This window comes from Trichoderma harzianum (genome assembly GCF_003025095.1).
Source record: "Trichoderma harzianum CBS 226.95 unplaced genomic scaffold M431scaffold_7, whole genome shotgun sequence".
In the NCBI taxonomy this organism is placed as follows: Eukaryota; Fungi; Ascomycota; class Sordariomycetes; order Hypocreales; family Hypocreaceae; genus Trichoderma; species Trichoderma harzianum.
In genome coordinates this window covers 71-17872 of record NW_020209255.1, presented here as the reverse complement: position 1 = coordinate 17872, position 17802 = coordinate 71, and the positions used below count along the sequence as shown (strand labels likewise).

The following is a 17802-nucleotide window of genomic DNA, read 5'->3' as shown; positions in this document are numbered from 1 at the left end:
CTCCATCGTATAAAATGGCCAACGGACTGAGCAAGAAGACCTAGTAGATCCATCTTTCTTACTATCAGAGGGTTCTCTACCCCATATACGACAACTTGTTCTTCGAAGTTGTCATTTCAATCAATCTACTCTTGTTGGCTCTTATTTCCAACTATGACAGTAGAATTCAGCTCTGCTGGTGAGATGGAAGCCCAAGTCCAAGAAGCGTCTCATATTGGACGAAATCGGCCTATAGCTGGTCAATACATCATGACCAGGCTGACAACGCTGAAACCTCCAATGAACAAAACTCCCAATCCTCTGAAATTATTCTTCCTGTTAAACAAACAACAATGGTTATTCTTTCTCGTCGGATTCGCTGGCTGGACTTGGGACGCCTTTGATTTCTTCACGGTCCCTTTGACAGTCACGGAGATTGCCCAATCGTTCAACAAGAGTAATGCAGACATTACTTGGGGTATCACTCTTGTTCTCATGTTCAGGTCTATTGGAGCGGCCATCTTTGGAGTTGCAGCAGACAGATACGGAAGAAAATGGTATGAAGACTGGTTCGATCTCGACCACTGTATGAAAATGTCTCTGACCACTAATTCTTGGCTCGTATAGGCCCTTCATTATCAATAACATCCTTTTGTCGTGTTAGAAATGGCTACCGGATTCTGTCAGACATACGTCCAATTCCTAGTAGTCAGAGCATTATATGGAATTGCTATGGGTGGCTTATACGGAAACGCCGCTGCGACCGCTCTGGAAGACTGTCCCCCTGCCGCACGCGGTCTCTTTTCCGGCATACTCCAGCAAGGCTATGCCTTTGGATACCTTCTCGAGACTGCTTTTTCAAGAGCTTTGGTTAATACAACTCCTCACGGCTGGAGGCCACTGTACTGGTTTGGGGCGGGCCCTCCTGTCCTCATCATTATTCTGAGATCATGTCTCCCTGAGACAGAGACCTTTCTGGAACGTAAAAGAATTCGACAGCAGGAGCCTTCTGCTGCACAAACATTCATGAAGGAAGGGAAAATAGCTGTGAAGCGACACTGGGTACTCTTGATCTACCTTGTATTGCTTATGGCAGGGCTCAACTTTTTAGTAAGTGGGATCATAGATAAGAGAACAGCAGCTCGACTAACTCATTAATACTAGGCTCATGGGACGCAAGATCTATATCCGACATTGTTGAAGAACCAATACAATTTCTCGGCTACCACGGTAACTATCGTGCAAGTCGTCTCCAACTTTGGAGCCATTATCGGAGGTACAATCATTGGATACTGCTCCCAAATATTTGGACGAAGACTTAGTATGCTCTGCATGTTCGTGTTAGGAGCTGCGTTATTATATCCGTACACATTTATCCATACGAAGGCTGTCATTGCAGCGGCATTTTTCCAGCAATTCGCCATTCAGGGTGCCTGTGGCGTCGTGCCAATTCATTTAATGGAGCTTTCGCCCGCAGCTCTTCGAACCTTCGTCGTGGGTACCTCGTATCAGTTGGGCAACCTTGTCTCGTCTGCTTCATTAACTATCGAAGCTACTATTGGACAAAGATTTCCTCTGGGTAAGGCTGCAAGCTTGAATAGCGGTATGACCAATCAGTATGATTATGGTAAAGTGATTTGCATATTTGCTGCATGTGCATACGCATTTCTATTTATTATCGTAATTATCGGGCCAGAGAAATTGGGCATTGACCTTTCTTTTCAACAAAATGCAAATATAACAGAGGCTAATCATGGGAATATGCAAGAAACAAATGGCGCAGAGAATAACGCTGACTTGGATAAACAGCGTGGGGAACATATTGAGTTCTCAAATACCTAATGGCTACCGAATAAACTATATATCTATTATCCATATTGCTCCTGAGTAAGAACGACGAACTACCAAAAAAATGAGTATCAAAAGAAACTTCCTGTACTCTTTAATCAGCTGCTTTATTCCTTTGTAGTATTTAATAGCTTCAATTCGCAATTTCCACATGGATTACTTTTATCAAGTCAAACATACCTTCCGAAACTAACTGCTTCCTTATGCCACTGAGTCTAACAATATTATCCTATGCATTTCCACCCCCTCCAGATATTGCTAGCATACACTCAAGAACAACATCATGCTTGTATAATATTAGAAAACAAGAATCTTTTGGAGCAAATAATTATGGAATAATAGAGATCAACCGACCCATAAATAAATAAATCTCGAGACGTGCCATCGAACACTCGGATGTGGCTTGGTAGCCATTTGTCCAAGACATTTGTCTCTTGATATTCTGTTCCACGTTTGATCCGCGACAGAACTTGAACAGCTCCTGCCCGTTTACAACGAACGTTTTGGAACGTTGTAATTCGGTCTAATATTTCATCTTTTGACTTGATGTTACCGAAAAGCATTTCCAAGGCACCTACGTCTTCAATAGCTAGATTTACACCTTGCCCGGATTGAACAGAGTGTACCTTTAAGTAGAGACGGTGTCAGCCACAGACTTGCATCAAAATTCCAAATCTTGAAATGGAGCGCCGTACAGGATGAGCAGCATCACCAACTAATAGCAACTGCCCTCGAGACCAGCTTTCGAGAGGTGACTGATACTGCAGTATCCATGGTTTGATATCTTCAGCTATGCTAAATATCGTTCGTATCAATTCATTGAGCGCCTGGATATTCAATACTAACCGTAAAATAGAAACAATAATAGGGTTGAATTTGGAGAATTCTGCTAAAAGCTCCGATAGTAATTCATTTTGGCCGAGTCCTATACACAATCATTAAGATCAGCTAGACAGAAGTCTTAATGCTACTATACCTTTTGATCCGACATCCTCATCCGATTCATAATAAGCAACAAAGTTCTGAAGCTCTCCCCTATACATCCTCAAGTTAGAACTATACTCCAAGTCTCTCTATTTGTCAAACAGATATTCTAACCCTTTGCATTCATACCAAATAAGTCCTTGATGATCAGAGGTAAGGACAGACCACCATCCATTTTTTCTTGAGTAAATATCTATGACGTCCTGAATTCTCATCAGTTTCTCTGTTGAGTGGTGAATCGGAAAGCATTCCACCCAGTTCTCACTGAACTGGCGTCTTTCGATACATGCTGTCTTGTAATTGACTAGAAACATCAGATAAATGTGGGATATGGAAACGTCAATAGTGCCTACATGAATACCGTCAGCACCGATAATCAGATCTGCATGGTGTTTTGAGCCGTCTGCCAATGCGATATATCCCTCTATTGTGGCCTATTTGGATATTAGTGGCCTGGTATACCAAACTTCAAGACTAAAAGACCATACCACATCAACAACCTTCACGCCAGTATAAAGAGTAGCCGCATTGCCTATGTCTGTCGGGGTAGTTGCTAGTCGTTTCAATTCTTTATGGTAGTCAGGTTGATATAGGAAATGAAAATCCGCTTCATAGTCCCAATAAAATTATAGGAGTTAACCAACTAAGATCAGCAGCATTGTTGCTCGCTTACGTTCTCAACAGATGCTATCTCAAGCAGTTGGAGGGTGTTTGCGCTAAATAGCTGGTACTATTAATGATTGCGTTCGTTAGCTGCTGGACGCAATGCTGTTACACTGGAACAAGAAGAAAGGTAAGAAAGTACCCCACGACAGGGAAGAGCGCGAGCTCGAGAGAAGTCAAATCCTGCGCGGTCAAGTTAGCATCGACGAAGCGTATTCCAGGTTAGTCTCATATTACCCCAGCTGCTGAGAATTTTTGTGGCATTTGCGGTGACATTGATTCCTGCACCAACTTCGCCTTTTTGCAACGATTTCTCAAAAATCTGTTGAAATTGTCAGCAGTGTGACCGGTATTTAAACTGTGTCTTATCGTGAGACCTTGACTCGATGTCCAGCAAGCTTCAGTGCCTGCGCTGCTGCAAGACCTGCAAGCCCAGCTCCAACAATGATACAATCAAGTGCAATAACATTGGACGACATGATTCTAAACTGTTCTCATTAGGATCGAAGTAACAGAATTCACTGCTCAGTTATCCTTTTTAACATTTTCTGCCGCACTGCGCTTCCGCATGCTAATCGGTATTTACCGGTCACTCTCGGCCTTGCTCGGGCTTACTCGGTCTTGTTCGCTGTCATCACATTGACAATACCTACCTTTACGCAAGCTAACAATATTGTTAGTTACGAAGTTTGATCATACAAGTAATAGAGCTAAATGTTTGACACATTAATATACCTAAGGCACTCTGTATCTGCTGCCCACTGCAAAGGCACAGTTAATTACGGGGTTAGCCGTGTATACAGAGCCATATGATAGGAATTCCGATGCAGGAAGATAGCCAAATAATGAGGAATAATTGTGAATCAGATTGACTGAATATGTATGTAAATTGAATGAATTTGCTACACACTGTGGCCCTTTTCGCAAAACTGAGGATCTCATTCTGGAATGCAAGTAATATTGACCTTAACAACCTCACGTGACATACACGATGTCACTACTCAATCTTCGACCCCTCAGTCCAGCAACTACAGAAGTACAGAGCTTATTTTCATTACCATACTTGCGCTTGCTTGCTTCCAGACTCGGAACATTCGGAAAAAGGAATTGCCTCAGTATGGATAGTCAATCCGACCGTCGCACTACGCGCAAAAACACGATTGACCAGGAAGAAGTTGACCGAATCTTAAGACTAAGAAAGAGACAGAGGGACCCGTGCAGACTGCGAAAAGTCAAATGTGATAGCAAATCGCCTTGCAAGACTTGCGAAAGACGCGGTCACCCAGAGATTTGTGTATATACTAACTTCAGACAAGAAAGCGACAGGAAAAGCCCCGGTAATCTTAGAAGTCTTGATTGTTTGCCAGTTGGCCCGCTAATACACACTTATGCTAACGTATAGTTAAGCAGATAGAGCATCTACACCGCACTCTGAAAGATAGCTACGGATTGATGAATCTGCTTCTTCGCATTAAATTAGCACCAATTACCCAATAATTTATGGTAATTTTAACAGCCACCTAGTATCTAGCGGTAATACTGCTGCGGTTATTGTTCGTCTTTAAAGGAGAGAAGGGGAGTCTTCTACTTAAGATGATGTGGAACAGATGCTGGGCCTATAAAACACTTACCGCGACTATCTATTTATGAAAGTGAAATCTTCTTAAGGTCGATGGGCTTCTTTACTAGAGATTTTACTACAGAAGGAAGAGGTGCTGAAGTAAGCAGTAACGCGTAGCTTATTTATTTATCGCCTAGTTGATCGCGAACACGTATAGGTATTTTCACTTGTATCGAGCATTCGTCTTTCCATTTAATCCAATTCTTGCCGACATTAATGATTTTGAGTTAGAACTTCGTCTTTACTTGAAATCGCTCGATACTGGCGAGCTTAGCGACCCACTCAAGGAATCTCATCGCTGGACTGATGATAAATACCTAGGTCAGATTGGATTGATCCTTGCTACCATGGCGTCAGGGGTCCAGTTCTCAGACGTGAGCTACGTTTCAAGAGCACATATACCTCGTGATTTGAGTGTGTAGAATGAATATCCGGCAAATCAAGCATGTACTAATCGGCGTGATAGTTCGCAGGGCTTTCCAATCCCTTCGACTTGCTAACTATCTATGTCACCCTACTGTCCAGGCTATACAAGCTTTGCTGGTCATTGGAAATGTTCTGCAGAACAATGGCCAGTCTGATGCTTCTTCAGCACTGCTAGGCTGTACTATACGGTTGGGCCAGGCGTTGAGGCTAGATATGGACGACTCATCATCATCATCGTCATCAGCCTCTTCCAGCGATTCCAAGACTGTCAAAACTACCAATAGAAAAACATGGTATCTATCTCAGACTTAGTCATAAGCGGTTGTTTCTCTAACCTAACCATTAGGCTCTCCATTGTGTGGCAAGATAGCCTTCTTAGTCTTTGCCATGGTCGACTTCCTGCTGCACTATCAAGATCTGGATATTCATTCGAAAGTTTATTGCTTCCTAAGAGCCTTTCATTCCAGAATCCATGCATTATATCTGCCAATTTGCAATGGCAATTCTCGAAAGGCATGAGACAGGGCGCTCCCAAATAGCTCTCTCTATGCAATGGCTCACAATTCTCGATCGTATTCGAGATAGCGCTCAGCTCCATTTACGCAATCAGGATCAATGTGAAAACTTGCAAGAATGTCTCCATTTTTTAGCCTTTCGATTAAATACATCATTTCTCGAGACTGTCATTTGTAGGCCAGCTCTTGGAAAGCGTTGTCGCGATACAAATACATCTGAATATGAAAGAGCGCGAATGAGAGCCAAGGAAAGCTTTACAAACGCATTGCAGGCTTTTCTCGAGTTCCATACTTTAAGCATTGTTCCCCTTCGCACTTGGTCAACGATCCACACGACCTTGAGTTCAATTTTACTGACGAGCATCTGGGAGGAAACAAAGAACGACTCTATAATTTTGGATCTCCAAAAAAGGACTATTCACGTTTTTGAGTCCGCAGGATCCTCTCCTGGTGCGGCAGACAATACGACGGTTGATGATTCTCAGTGGCTATCAGAGCCTCATATTCAACTGCTGAAAACAGTGAAGAATGTTGTCCGGCAAAACGCGGCCCGTGACTTGGCATCCGGGGATGATCAAAATGAGACCGTTAACCCCCCAACAGGCTCAGAAGATGAATCAGGCATATTCCCTACAACGGAAATTGTGGAGTGAGATAAACTCTATGTTTTATTTGGTTTTTAACTGTGCTAATGCCCAATAGCGACTGGAATGCCTATTTTTCTGAGCTATTGAACGACCTAGACATTTTCCCAATATCCAATTTAGTAACGGATATGAACACCTGATGTATGATAGCTGCAGAAGATGCTTGCATAGTTAATGACAGCGGAAGCTCTTAATACTTTGCGACCGATGGTGTTGGTGTTTGTTGGAACATGAGGTTAGTTGAGATATAACTAATTGTGAAAGAATTTGTATCTCTTGGCTAAGATGAGAATTAATCAAGTCGTCAGAAACTGAACTAAGCTTCGTAGCTACCGAACAATTCTAAACCATATATTTCTTAAGCTGTTGCAATTTTGCCTTGGCTTGTACGAGAACTTCATCTGTCTTGCAAACTGCAAACCGAAGGTAATTGGTTGCAGCGACCGTAGTTTGTTCTTTATAAAATTCTGAAACAGGAATCGCCGCTACTCCCAGCTCTCGAATCAGAAAGTATGCAATCTTGAAGTCCCGCGGCCTGCTTGAAATGTGTAATGGAAATGGATAGTCCTCAGGAAGCTTGATCGAAGCCATATTTGCCAGAACAAAATATCCTCCTTCTGGATAGGAATACTATAGGAAAGTTAATGAGCATGAGATTGAAGTGGTGAAGAGAAGGAATACACGAACTGGAATTTTAAGCTCATCAAATACCTGAATAAATATATCCAGTTTTCGCTTCATTTCTCTTTGACTATAATCCCAGAATCTTACCTAGTTTGCTTTGTCGAACGCGACAGCAACTGCTTCTTGCAATGGAGACACGCTACTATAGCAGATGCGAGTATGAGCAGCGGCAACATACCTTATCAGGTGATCAGGTCCAACCAGGTACCCAATTCTCCAACCAGTGGTTTGGAATGCTTTGCCAGCTGATCCAACAGTGAGCGTGTGAGAAAAAAAATCTTCAGACAGAGTAGCCGTTCTCGTGAACGGAACGTAGCATAGTCGGTCATAGACTTCATCCGAAAGGATAAGAACATCGTGCTTTATACAGAGAGATGCAATAGTTTCTAATACTTTGCGTGAGAAGATTTTTCCAACGGGATTGAGCCTACTGGAGTTAATAAGAAGAAATAATATTCTTGAGGTATAAACGCACGGTGAATTTATAATCTATCTCATTAGTTTCATAAGCAGTTTGATTTCCTCATTGAGAAGACTTACAATCATTTTGGTTCTTTCATTGAAACTATCATTCAATTTCTTAAAATCGATCGTCCACTCTGCCGAGGAGGTTCTGAGAGTATTCTCTTGAGGAGCGCTGAGGGGAACATAGCGAATAATACCGCCAGGCATCTCAATGTTGCTAATATATCTAACCATAGTCAGTCTTCATAGAAGAATCATGTATTCTTCGAGACGCACTGATCGAAGAATGGCTCAAAAAGAATGACTTCGTCTCCTCGGGAGATAAAGGCCATTAGTGCGCACAGTATTCCTGGCTGACTATTTAGTGATCAACATACGGAAAAGTCAGATCCCTATATTTACCCTCGTGTGCCCCCGTTGTTACAGTGACCTCTGTATCTGGGTCTAATTCACGATTGAAGGACAGCGAGTATTCCCGGGCGATGGATTTTCTCAGACTAGAGCAGCCCTACGAGATGAAGAGCTTTTAGCAAACGCGAATTCATTAGTTAAAGTATATTGGTTGCAGCCCACCCGGTCTAGCGCGTCCTATGCTGCATTGATTGCAAATACAGGAGGATTGTAATTGCTATTTCGATCTCCATTATTAACTTTGATTCGGTTCAACGCGTAATGCCACTTACAAAAAGCCTTGGCCCATATTTGCAACAGATTCGGCGGCTGCCTCATTTATCATGGACCTTGGGCAAAATGGATTGTTAGTAGTGTATCGCGTATGGGCTGTGCTCTATCGTTCATACCATACATCCTGCTGCTGGATCGCAACCCGTTCCGCAGGCTTCAAACTTTTCCAATTGGAGGCCATTATGTAAATTGAAAGTCAGTGTGGGAAGGGTAAATTACAGAGGGGTGTTTTACTCAGCGTACGTGAGTACGATAGTTCATCTGAAGTTTCTTCCCTGTTAAAGGCTTTTTATTATTTCTTAAATAGCTAGGTAATGGAGAAAGGTTTCCGTAGTAAAGTCCGAAAACATCCGACTCACCGAACATTACGAGCAAAGCCGAAACTCACAGATGTCAGCGGTCTACGTTAAGTTAGGGCTAGGTTAGTTACTTTAGATAGCATATGAGGTGTTCTTTAATAATTGACCAAGAATTTCAAGACAAGTGACTATATAAAAAATATATATAAAGTGACAAAAGTGTCGTGTCTACGATTTGAGTTGACTGGGCGTTGGTTGTGAAGACGGCGCCCGAATGTGTGCGAGTTACGCCGACTCCCAATCTCCCAATAAAAAGGTAAGTTAGTCAGTTTGAAGCTTTCCGGGTTCACATCAAAGCAGGCGTAGAATTGGCTGATGGCATTTTGCCTGCTGGAAATGGCTTCCCCGTTCTTAATAGCATTGCTGCCTGGACGTTGTATTATAGATCAATATTTCCATTTGGGACAGTAGTTGTAGAATTTGATATATCAAATAATACACAAAGAGTAGTTGCAAAGTGAAGGAAACTCCCTGACAGTGTTTTCGGTTGTTACCAATAGTTTGCAAAGCCTTTGGCTCCCTTGTGGAGGCGGATCCTACAGGTGACCTAGAGAGGCGCTGGGAAAGCGGTCAATGTTCATCTCAACCGCAGCTGTGCTAAGTGAGTTTTCAACAAACTTCAGCACCCTGCCAATAACACTCATGCTGGGTCAAATACTACCGCACAGCTTTCGTGCTGACCAATGAGTACAACGCCAACCCGGCTTTGCAGAAAAGGCTGCAGGATATGGAACCGATCATCAGTGCCAGCTGCGTGCAATGTGCATTTCTCGCCACAATTGGCTGGACGGACAACACGGTGAATAGTGTCCCCAGGATGTCCCGTGAGTGCATTGATCAATGCTTTGCATGCGGTGACTCCTGGGCCAACTGCCCTCCCGCCAATCTCGACAGCACTGTCTTGCTTGATCCCACCAACGCACCCATGCCAATCCAGAATTATAGTATCCCCAATGTTGGGTTCGGGATGCCAGAGCTATCAAGTGACATAATCTCCCCCTGGAAGGGCACATGGCGTTCGTTTGGAGCTGAGCAGCACGGGTCTGGCAAGTTCGAATTCGCTCAGACTTTTACGGAGGACACTCTGACAGTCACCACTGACAGCCCTTACCCCCAAACGTGCGCTTACGAACCTCGCTCCGACCGAGAAATTGTCTTGAAGAACTGTGGTACGAATCAACACTTGGAAGACTGCCTTATCAAGCGACTGCCAGACATTAGTGGCCTCGAGGTGGCCTTCTTCGCTTGTAACCACACCGGTGTCCCGGCACCTGTCGACTTTTACGCTGCAATGGACACTCCCAACTGTGGCAACTTCCTCATGTTTCGGTGCAAGTCATCTTTGGCCCCGGGCTGTGTCTTCTCGCCCGACATTAACCCTGCCGCCGCTCCACTGCAGCACTCACCAGTCAGCAAGGCGTCTAAACCCAGCCCTCTGAGCCTATATCAACCGGGCATTGCCGGTGTACCTTCAGCATTGCTAGGCATATGGCGCTCGCTCCAAGTATCCAACCACTATCAAGAGGGCCTGGCTCGATGGAACTTCACTGCCGACGGCCAGGCATCACTAGAATGGCCAAATTACACAAGTCGCGGAGTGCAGCGCTACGCAGTCACCCATTCAGATGATGGTCACAATACGATATTCCTCGCCAGCACCAGTGGCAGCATCACCACCTGCCACTTCCAGTTCCAATATCATCCGGTCTATTCCTACGCCACCCTTCGTTGCGGTGCGCCGAATCGACTGGCGCCAGATGACTTGGAAGAAAGCTTTCTCCCGCCGCACACGCAATGGGCCATGGGTCGTTGCAACCCATGCATGCAGCTTACATTGTTCTTACTCCTGTGGCCCTGAGAACAATTACTGCGGAGCTGGATCCTGCGACCCGGCCAAGTCGGTGCCATCCACTCGGTCCCCACAGCCACGCGATGTAACAGATCTGCTCCAGATACGCCACGATTGGTGCACGCCTGATGACTCTAGCTGCTGGCCCACCAAGACAGCAATCCAAGAGCTGGAGCAAGAGTTAGACCCCAATGAACCACGGCTCGGTCTCAAGTGGACTAGTTACCCGCAGCCGCAGCCGGCACCAGTGCCGACCGGCTCCTTCCACAACCAATCCTTTTATGGCCTGGGAAATACGGCTACGGGGTTTAAGGCCCTGTATTATTATGAGGATGTGGATGAGATGAGGCGCTCATGCTTCAAGTCATCCAGCAACTCCACAGAATGGAACAATGTGTCGGACATGTGCAAAGCGGCTCTCCACCAGAATGAATACCAAGATTGGAATCCATTCATTGTGGTGTTCCCTCTCAACGAGCGACACGTTGCCAGCGCCTTGAACTTCGCCGTCCGTCACCGGTTATGCATCTCGACTTCCGGTTCAGGCCACGAGTACAACAGTCGCAACTCCTGCCCGACCGGCGGAATCCTCATTCGGACCATTTTGCTCAAAGACAAATCTTTCATCTCTAAGTGGGGGGAGGACCCAGTCCTTGCTCCGAGCGGTGCATTTAAGTTTGGCGCAGGCGCAGTCTTCGCCGAGATGCACGCCTTCTCTAAGCAGTACAACCGCGTAATTGCGTCGGGCTGGTGCTCCACGGTTGGCATGGTCGGCTTCCATCTCGGGGGCGGCCATGGCCCCTTTGGCCCCTCTATGGGGCTCGGTGTGGACAATGTGAAGTCGGTCAGGACGCGCACGGTCAACCGGTAGTCCACAAGAAGGTGGCCAGCCGACGGCACAACCCGCAGCTCTTCTGGGCCATGCGCGGCGGTGGTGGAGGCGTGTGGGGTGTGATTCTCTCCATGACCATCCGGGCACACGCTGTCCCCGATGGTGGCCTCAGCCACGTCTTGATGATCCAAAACGGCACCTTCTGTCCCGATTCGAGTCCGTTTGGGTATGAGTGGCTGAGGGCCATGTGGAGTCGATTCTCTGCTTGGACGCTGATGTTGAATTCCAAGGTCAGCACGCAGGCAGCATTCTTCATCGATACTTCAAATTATAAGACCGGCGGTCTTTGCGCAGTCACATGGAAATTCAATTTCGAATATTTCTACGCAGGGGGTGAAACAGAGCCGAATTATCGTCTGTTTCGCGACCGACTCAAGTCAGTGCTGGAGGTGACGGCCGTAGAGGAGCGTAACTTCAAGTCGGCCTTTGACTACGTGCTCAGCATGCCGGCCGACAAATTTCTGCTCGCCGTCGGTAACCCTCTCCCCGCTCCACACCCGCCTTCTGACAATGCTACCGGCTCTCAAAACTCGGTTTCTGTCTCACGACAAGCCATGGAAACGAAGTTCGCCCCCACGATGATGGAGGTGCTGGATATTTGCGTGACATCCTTGAAGAATCCTGACACAACTTCGCCAGATCCAACGGGTCATCGCTGTGGCTTTCACTACCTCTACACTTCCTTGACTGGCAATCTGGGGAGCCCACAGCCAGGCGATACGGCCATCTCACCTGGCTTTCGCTCAGCTGTGATGCTTTGGAATGCGCGTACGTTGACCACCCAGCAGTCAATGGACACTTTGTATCGCATTGGCCCGAGCAGCTATTTCTCTGAGAGCTCCTACGTCATGCACAACTGGACATCTCGCTATTGGGGCCAGGCATTGTACCAACAGCTACTGGCCATCAAGAAAGCGCACGACCCGGGCAACCATTTGTGGTGCCATCACTGCGTCGGAGGCAATCCAGATGATGCCTACGGAGATCCACTCGGTGCTGTAGCTGGTTTGGTCTAGATTACATGTAGTCATAGCATCCGTTGTACGCGGTCGTGTAAAATCAAGCGGCATCATCAGTGGAAAATAAATTAACCTCCATTTGTTATAGTGTTCATACATCATTCTCAATTTAAGAATATATAGTTTAACGCATTTATTCCCACTACACTTAGAGCTGGAAGCTAACTAAGACTGGCACTACTTTTATCCCCAGTTGCCCTCCAATAAATCAACATATTCATCATCCAGCACCATGGTGACAAATTACCCATGAATAGTATGTCCTGGTTGTGTTCATGAGCAAGGGGGAAATGAACATGCATTCATTTAAGCGGCGGTAGCAAAGCCGATGCGGCCGTTGGTAGTATCAAAAACGGAGTAGTAATTTTCCAGGAACTTCTGGCCAATAATGGTGTTGACACCCGAGCTGCCACCGTCGTTAATCCAAGCGTAGTATTTTCCGGAGCTGAGTCCGTAGAAGCTGTACTGAGAGGTGGGAACCAAGTACTGCGACGGTGTAAGGGTGTAGGTCGTTGAGCCAAACTTGATAGCAAAGTTGGATGTTGGCGCTTTTGAGAAGACGGCGAGGCCAGAAGAGCTGTCAGTCTTGCCACCAGCGGCGGACAGGAATGCATTGTAAGCCTTAGTGGGGATGTAGATGAGCGTAGTGCCAGTGTCGACAATGCCAGTGGCAGACGATGCGAGGGTCGTCGAGCCGTAAGTGAAACTAGCAATAGATATGCCCCAGTAGGGAGCAGCAGAGCCACTCTTGAGAGTTGAGAAGTAGGTGAGAGAGCCCGTGTACTTGGAGCTATCAGTACCACCGAGGGTCAACTCGCCGTTGGTGTCATCACTGTCACTGCCAGACTCTGGCTTGAAGGAAACACCCAGCACCTCAGTCGAGATGGAACCTTGGCTGTAGAGATTATCCAGGAAGGTTGGAACCGTGTTGGCGTTAGAGACGGTGTCTTCAGTGAGATCCACCGGACCAAAGCCGATAATTCCATCAACACCTGAAAAGCCAGAGGATGAGCTGGCAGCTCCAACCGACTGTGATGTGACGGTCAAACCACCGAAGGTAACTGTGTCCTTGTACTCGGTGCCGGAGAAAGAGCCGGAACCATAGCTAACCTGGACGGAACCGCCGGTGGACTTGCCAGTAGATGAAGGCTCGCATGAGCGCTGGGCACCACACCACGTGTTTGAAGCTAGTCAGGATATCAGGTCAGCACATGTGTTACTCAGTGTCTATGTAGTGACGACGTACATCCAGTGTCGACGATGAGGTCCCAGGATTGACCACCGATAGTGACCGAGGCAACATAGCTAACATCCTCGTTGGTGGCCGGGCCGCTAGCTCTGGCCTCAAGGTCTTTGACGCCGTTGATCTTGTTGATGCGTGCCTGGCCCTTTTGGACAATATTCTTCAATGATTTGACGTTGGAGATACGCTTCACTGATAGCGCGGCAGTCTTGGCACTTGGCTTTACCGGCGATGCCAAGGCAGCAGTTGCCGCCGCAACAATGGCAATAGAGGAGAAGAGCATGGCGTCAGTAGACGGAGATGTTTAGCTCAGGACAAACAGATTGATAGTGTGAATGCTGTTGAGTCAAATTCTTGATAATGGGGGCGTGATGCCATGCTTTTATACACAAGATTCCTCTTTACTGCAAGATACTCCCTCAGCATCTTGATGAGATTTACAGCATGTCTGATCACGTCAATCGAACTTTTGATTATACAACTTGATGCTCTTCCGTCCTAACCGAATCATGTGTATTCAAATCCTTTGTACACGGGTAAAGCGGCCCATATGCAGTTGTTGCAACTGCCAGAAACTTCTTAGACAGACCTGTGATTAAACGCTCTCGTCGCTACTCGAGAGGCTTAAGGAGCTAAGGTATACGCGAGGTGACGATATTCACATGTTGATCCCGTTTCTGTTCCTAGCTGTTACTAATACCTGCTATATAAGGCAAGTCGAATCCTGTGGCGCATCTCGCTCAAGTGCCGCTAATAATGGTTTGCGGACAAGGGTTAGCTGTGGAGGAGATAAGAGCTTCCCTATGTAGCAGGTGGAACAATTATTCGAAGCGGAAGCGGCATCGAGATGCACGAGTAGATGCAATACAACTATAATCCTCTTAGATGATTGGTAGCGCTACCTAATCTAGATTTTGCTCCGGCCAAGAGATTTATTTTCCATACCTAGCCGGAATGGTAATGCCCAGACTCAATATCCTCCGAAACGACCCCCGCCACTGATATCCAAAAGTGCCGGCACGTAGGCCTAACTAACAAAGGAACCAGGCGGGGCATTGACAAAAGGCCCGTCGCATGCGTTTATTGCGGAAAGGAGACGCTGTATCATTGGCTACAGGATTATCGTAACCGCTCTGTTACTCCCTGCTAAGGCATGGTCTGAAATGTTGTGATCTGAAGCTGGCACAACGTTATTGACAAGGCAGGGCTGGTCCTGTAGTCATTAATCAAGGATGCTACGGCCCGTTATATCGTAGCGCCAACATGGTTAAAGCTTAAACCAATCATCGCAATCGTAAAAAGTACTGTTATGGAGCAAGCTACTAAGTTTGCATAAGGAGTTGATCGGTTACAAAGGACCAGACCGTAACAAGATACTGTTCACGATAGCGCCATCGATAGACTACTCTTAAGTACCAATAAAACATTTGCGCTTAACTAAATACAATAATGTTTATAAAATAATAGAAGGGAAAATAGTAACGCAAGTGTATAATAAGCTAGGCTCCTATAGGGTTAGTATAGAAGGGATTCCCAAAGGATAAACCTTATACTAGGTTTATATTAGCGGATAAACCAGGCTGGACTAGTGGGTAATTAATAAAAATAAAGGTTTATTTATATAACTAGTAGATAATACTTTTATAAGTATAATTAAATATTATTTTATATTGATAATTAATTATTTAAATTATTTTAAATAAGTAATATTAAAAGTATTTTTAAAATTCTTAAAGTATACTTTAAGTTAAATTAAATAAAAGTAAAGTTTTTTAATATTTTCTTTAAATATAAAGGGTGATTAATATTTAATAAAAATTTTAATATTAATAATCTTTAATTTTTTTTATTAAGTTTATTAACTAGGATTTTATTAAATTAATATATATTTTAAATAAATATTAAAAGTTTTAGATTTTTAAATAAGGAAATATTAAGTAAGTTTATTATAATAATATTATTATTATTTTTAATTATAAATATACTAAGGTTAATAAATAAATTATTAATAGTTAATTTAGCTTTAGGTATAATAGTTTATATTATTTAAAAATACTTAGTATTTTTTTAAATAAAAGTTATTAATATATAATATTTTAACTTAATATTTAAATAATATAAAGTAAATTTTTAAGGTAATAAACTAAAGTTAATTAGTTTATATTAGTAAAAAAAATAAAAAATAGTTTTAAATAAATATAATTATAAAGTAAGTAAAATATAATAAAAATTTAGTTTATATTTAATTTTAATATTTTATTAATAATTATTTATTTAAGTTATTTAAAAAGTATAAAGAATTAAATTTTATATATTTAGTTATTTTTAGTAGTTTATTTTTAAAATTATAAGCCTAAGTATAAAATTATTATTTTATAAATAATTTATCTAAGGTAATTTATAATAAGCTTATTACTTTTATATGAATTAATTCTTTAGGTAAAGTATTCTTCTATAGTATATTCTTAATATACTTTATCTTAGGTTAGGCTGTAATAATATTACTTAATAAAATATATACTTTTATAAAAAATAGTAAATATAATTTTTTATTTAATATAATTAATTTAAATAACCTTAAGCTTTATATAATATTAATTTTTAAATATAAAAATTATAAAAATATAAGTATAAGTAAATAATTATTATTAAAGCTTAAAAAAAAATAAATAGCTTTTTAAATATTATAATAATTTAAAATATAACTAATATAATTATAAATATAATTTTATTATATTAGTATATTTATTATATTAATAATTTATAGTATTAGTAAAAATAATAATTAAGTTAATTAATTATTAAGTAAGTATTTAAATATAAAATATTTATATTATTATAAAATAAAAATACTTTAATATTATATTTATATAAAGGGATATTTATAATACCTAAGTATAAATAAACTATAAGAAACTTATAATTATATTTCTACTATTATATTAATTAAGCTATTTAATAAAAAAAATTTTATATTTTATAAAATANGTAAATAATAAATTAAATTAGTTAGTTAGGGTTATATAAATTTTTTTTATTATTTATAAATATAAAAATAATTTTTAAAAATTATAAGCTTTAATAATATTTATAATATTAATTAATATAAGTTTTTTTTTTAAATTATTAGTTAAATATACCTTAATTTAATATATAATAGTATATAAAGTTTAATTAATAATAAAAGGAAAGAGAAGTTTTAGTTTTTTATAAAAAATATATTTTAATTTTTTAAATAATATTTTATTAAGGAGCCTAAGGTAATTATTATTAATTTTAATAATATTATAAAAACTACTTTTAATAATTAATTCCTTATAATATAGTAATAGCTTTATATATATTATATTAATTAAAATATATTATTTAAAGCTAAGTAAAAGTAAGTAAAAGTATAAAAAAGTAATAGTAGTTTTAATAATAATAATAATAAAAAAACCTTTATAAAGTTATAAATTAAGCTTACTATTATTAATAAATAATTATGTAATATAATAATTAATAAAAATATTTCTTATATTTACTAAAGGGTTTTTTTTATATATATTATAATCTAAACTAATAAAAGGTATAAAAAAAAGGTACTTAAAATAATTATTAACTAAATAATTAATTATAAAAAAAAATAATAAAAATTAATACTTTTATAATTAAAGTAACTTATATAAATACTCCTAATATTTTAAAAAGTAATAAATTATAGCGCTTTTTATAAAATAACTAAATATATAAAATTTAATTTTTTATATTTTTTAAATAACTTAAATAAATAATTATTAATAAAATATTAAAATTAAATATAAATTAAATTTTTATTATATTTTACTTATTTTATAATTATATTTACTTAAAACTACTTTTTGTTTTTTTTACTAATATAAATTAATTAACTTTAGTTTATTACTTTAAAAACTTACTTTATAC

The 17802-nt window shown here is 41.2% G+C and overlaps 6 protein-coding genes across 6 annotated transcripts; 3 read left to right on the top strand and 3 right to left on the bottom strand.

The window, feature by feature from the left end:
• Positions 1-249: 249 nt before the first annotated feature.
• Positions 250-1821, top strand: M431DRAFT_495491 (hypothetical protein; the record flags this gene model as incomplete). The annotated part of the gene is made up of 3 exons (XM_024917368.1): positions 250-507; positions 667-1089; positions 1144-1821. The coding sequence occupies 3 exons, from the start codon at positions 250-252 to the stop codon at positions 1819-1821; spliced, it is 1359 nt and encodes a 452-aa protein (XP_024773197.1).
• A 287-nt stretch (positions 1822-2108) lies between these two features.
• On the bottom strand, positions 2109-3953 carry M431DRAFT_482399 (hypothetical protein; the record flags this gene model as incomplete). The annotated part of the gene is made up of 8 exons (XM_024916039.1): positions 2109-2453; positions 2523-2622; positions 2674-2752; positions 2804-2862; positions 2941-3245; positions 3300-3349; positions 3712-3796; positions 3852-3953. The coding sequence occupies 8 exons, from the start codon at positions 3951-3953 to the stop codon at positions 2109-2111; spliced, it is 1125 nt and encodes a 374-aa protein (XP_024773196.1).
• A 1193-nt stretch (positions 3954-5146) lies between these two features.
• Positions 5147-6689, top strand: M431DRAFT_482398 (hypothetical protein; the record flags this gene model as incomplete). The annotated part of the gene is made up of 4 exons (XM_024916038.1): positions 5147-5194; positions 5233-5509; positions 5562-5814; positions 6215-6689. The coding sequence occupies 4 exons, from the start codon at positions 5147-5149 to the stop codon at positions 6687-6689; spliced, it is 1053 nt and encodes a 350-aa protein (XP_024773195.1).
• A 336-nt stretch (positions 6690-7025) lies between these two features.
• M431DRAFT_495490 (hypothetical protein) lies at positions 7026-8697 on the bottom strand (the record flags this gene model as incomplete). Its single annotated transcript, XM_024917367.1, has 10 exons — positions 7026-7313; positions 7371-7454; positions 7479-7794; positions 7843-7856; positions 7908-8058; positions 8109-8181; positions 8235-8340; positions 8445-8460; positions 8516-8572; positions 8633-8697. The coding sequence occupies 10 exons, from the start codon at positions 8695-8697 to the stop codon at positions 7026-7028; spliced, it is 1170 nt and encodes a 389-aa protein (XP_024773194.1).
• Positions 8698-9448: 751 nt separating this feature from the next.
• Positions 9449-12632, top strand: M431DRAFT_520515 (hypothetical protein; the record flags this gene model as incomplete). The annotated part of the gene is made up of 4 exons (XM_024920430.1): positions 9449-9476; positions 9544-10680; positions 10817-11550; positions 11574-12632. 4 exons carry the CDS (start codon positions 9449-9451, stop codon positions 12630-12632), a joined length of 2958 nt encoding a protein of 985 aa, XP_024773193.1.
• Positions 12633-12941: 309 nt separating this feature from the next.
• M431DRAFT_86893 (hypothetical protein) lies at positions 12942-14161 on the bottom strand (the record flags this gene model as incomplete). Its single annotated transcript, XM_024923732.1, has 2 exons — positions 12942-13822; positions 13882-14161. The coding sequence occupies 2 exons, from the start codon at positions 14159-14161 to the stop codon at positions 12942-12944; spliced, it is 1161 nt and encodes a 386-aa protein (XP_024773192.1).
• Between the last annotated feature and the right edge of the window lie 3641 nt (positions 14162-17802).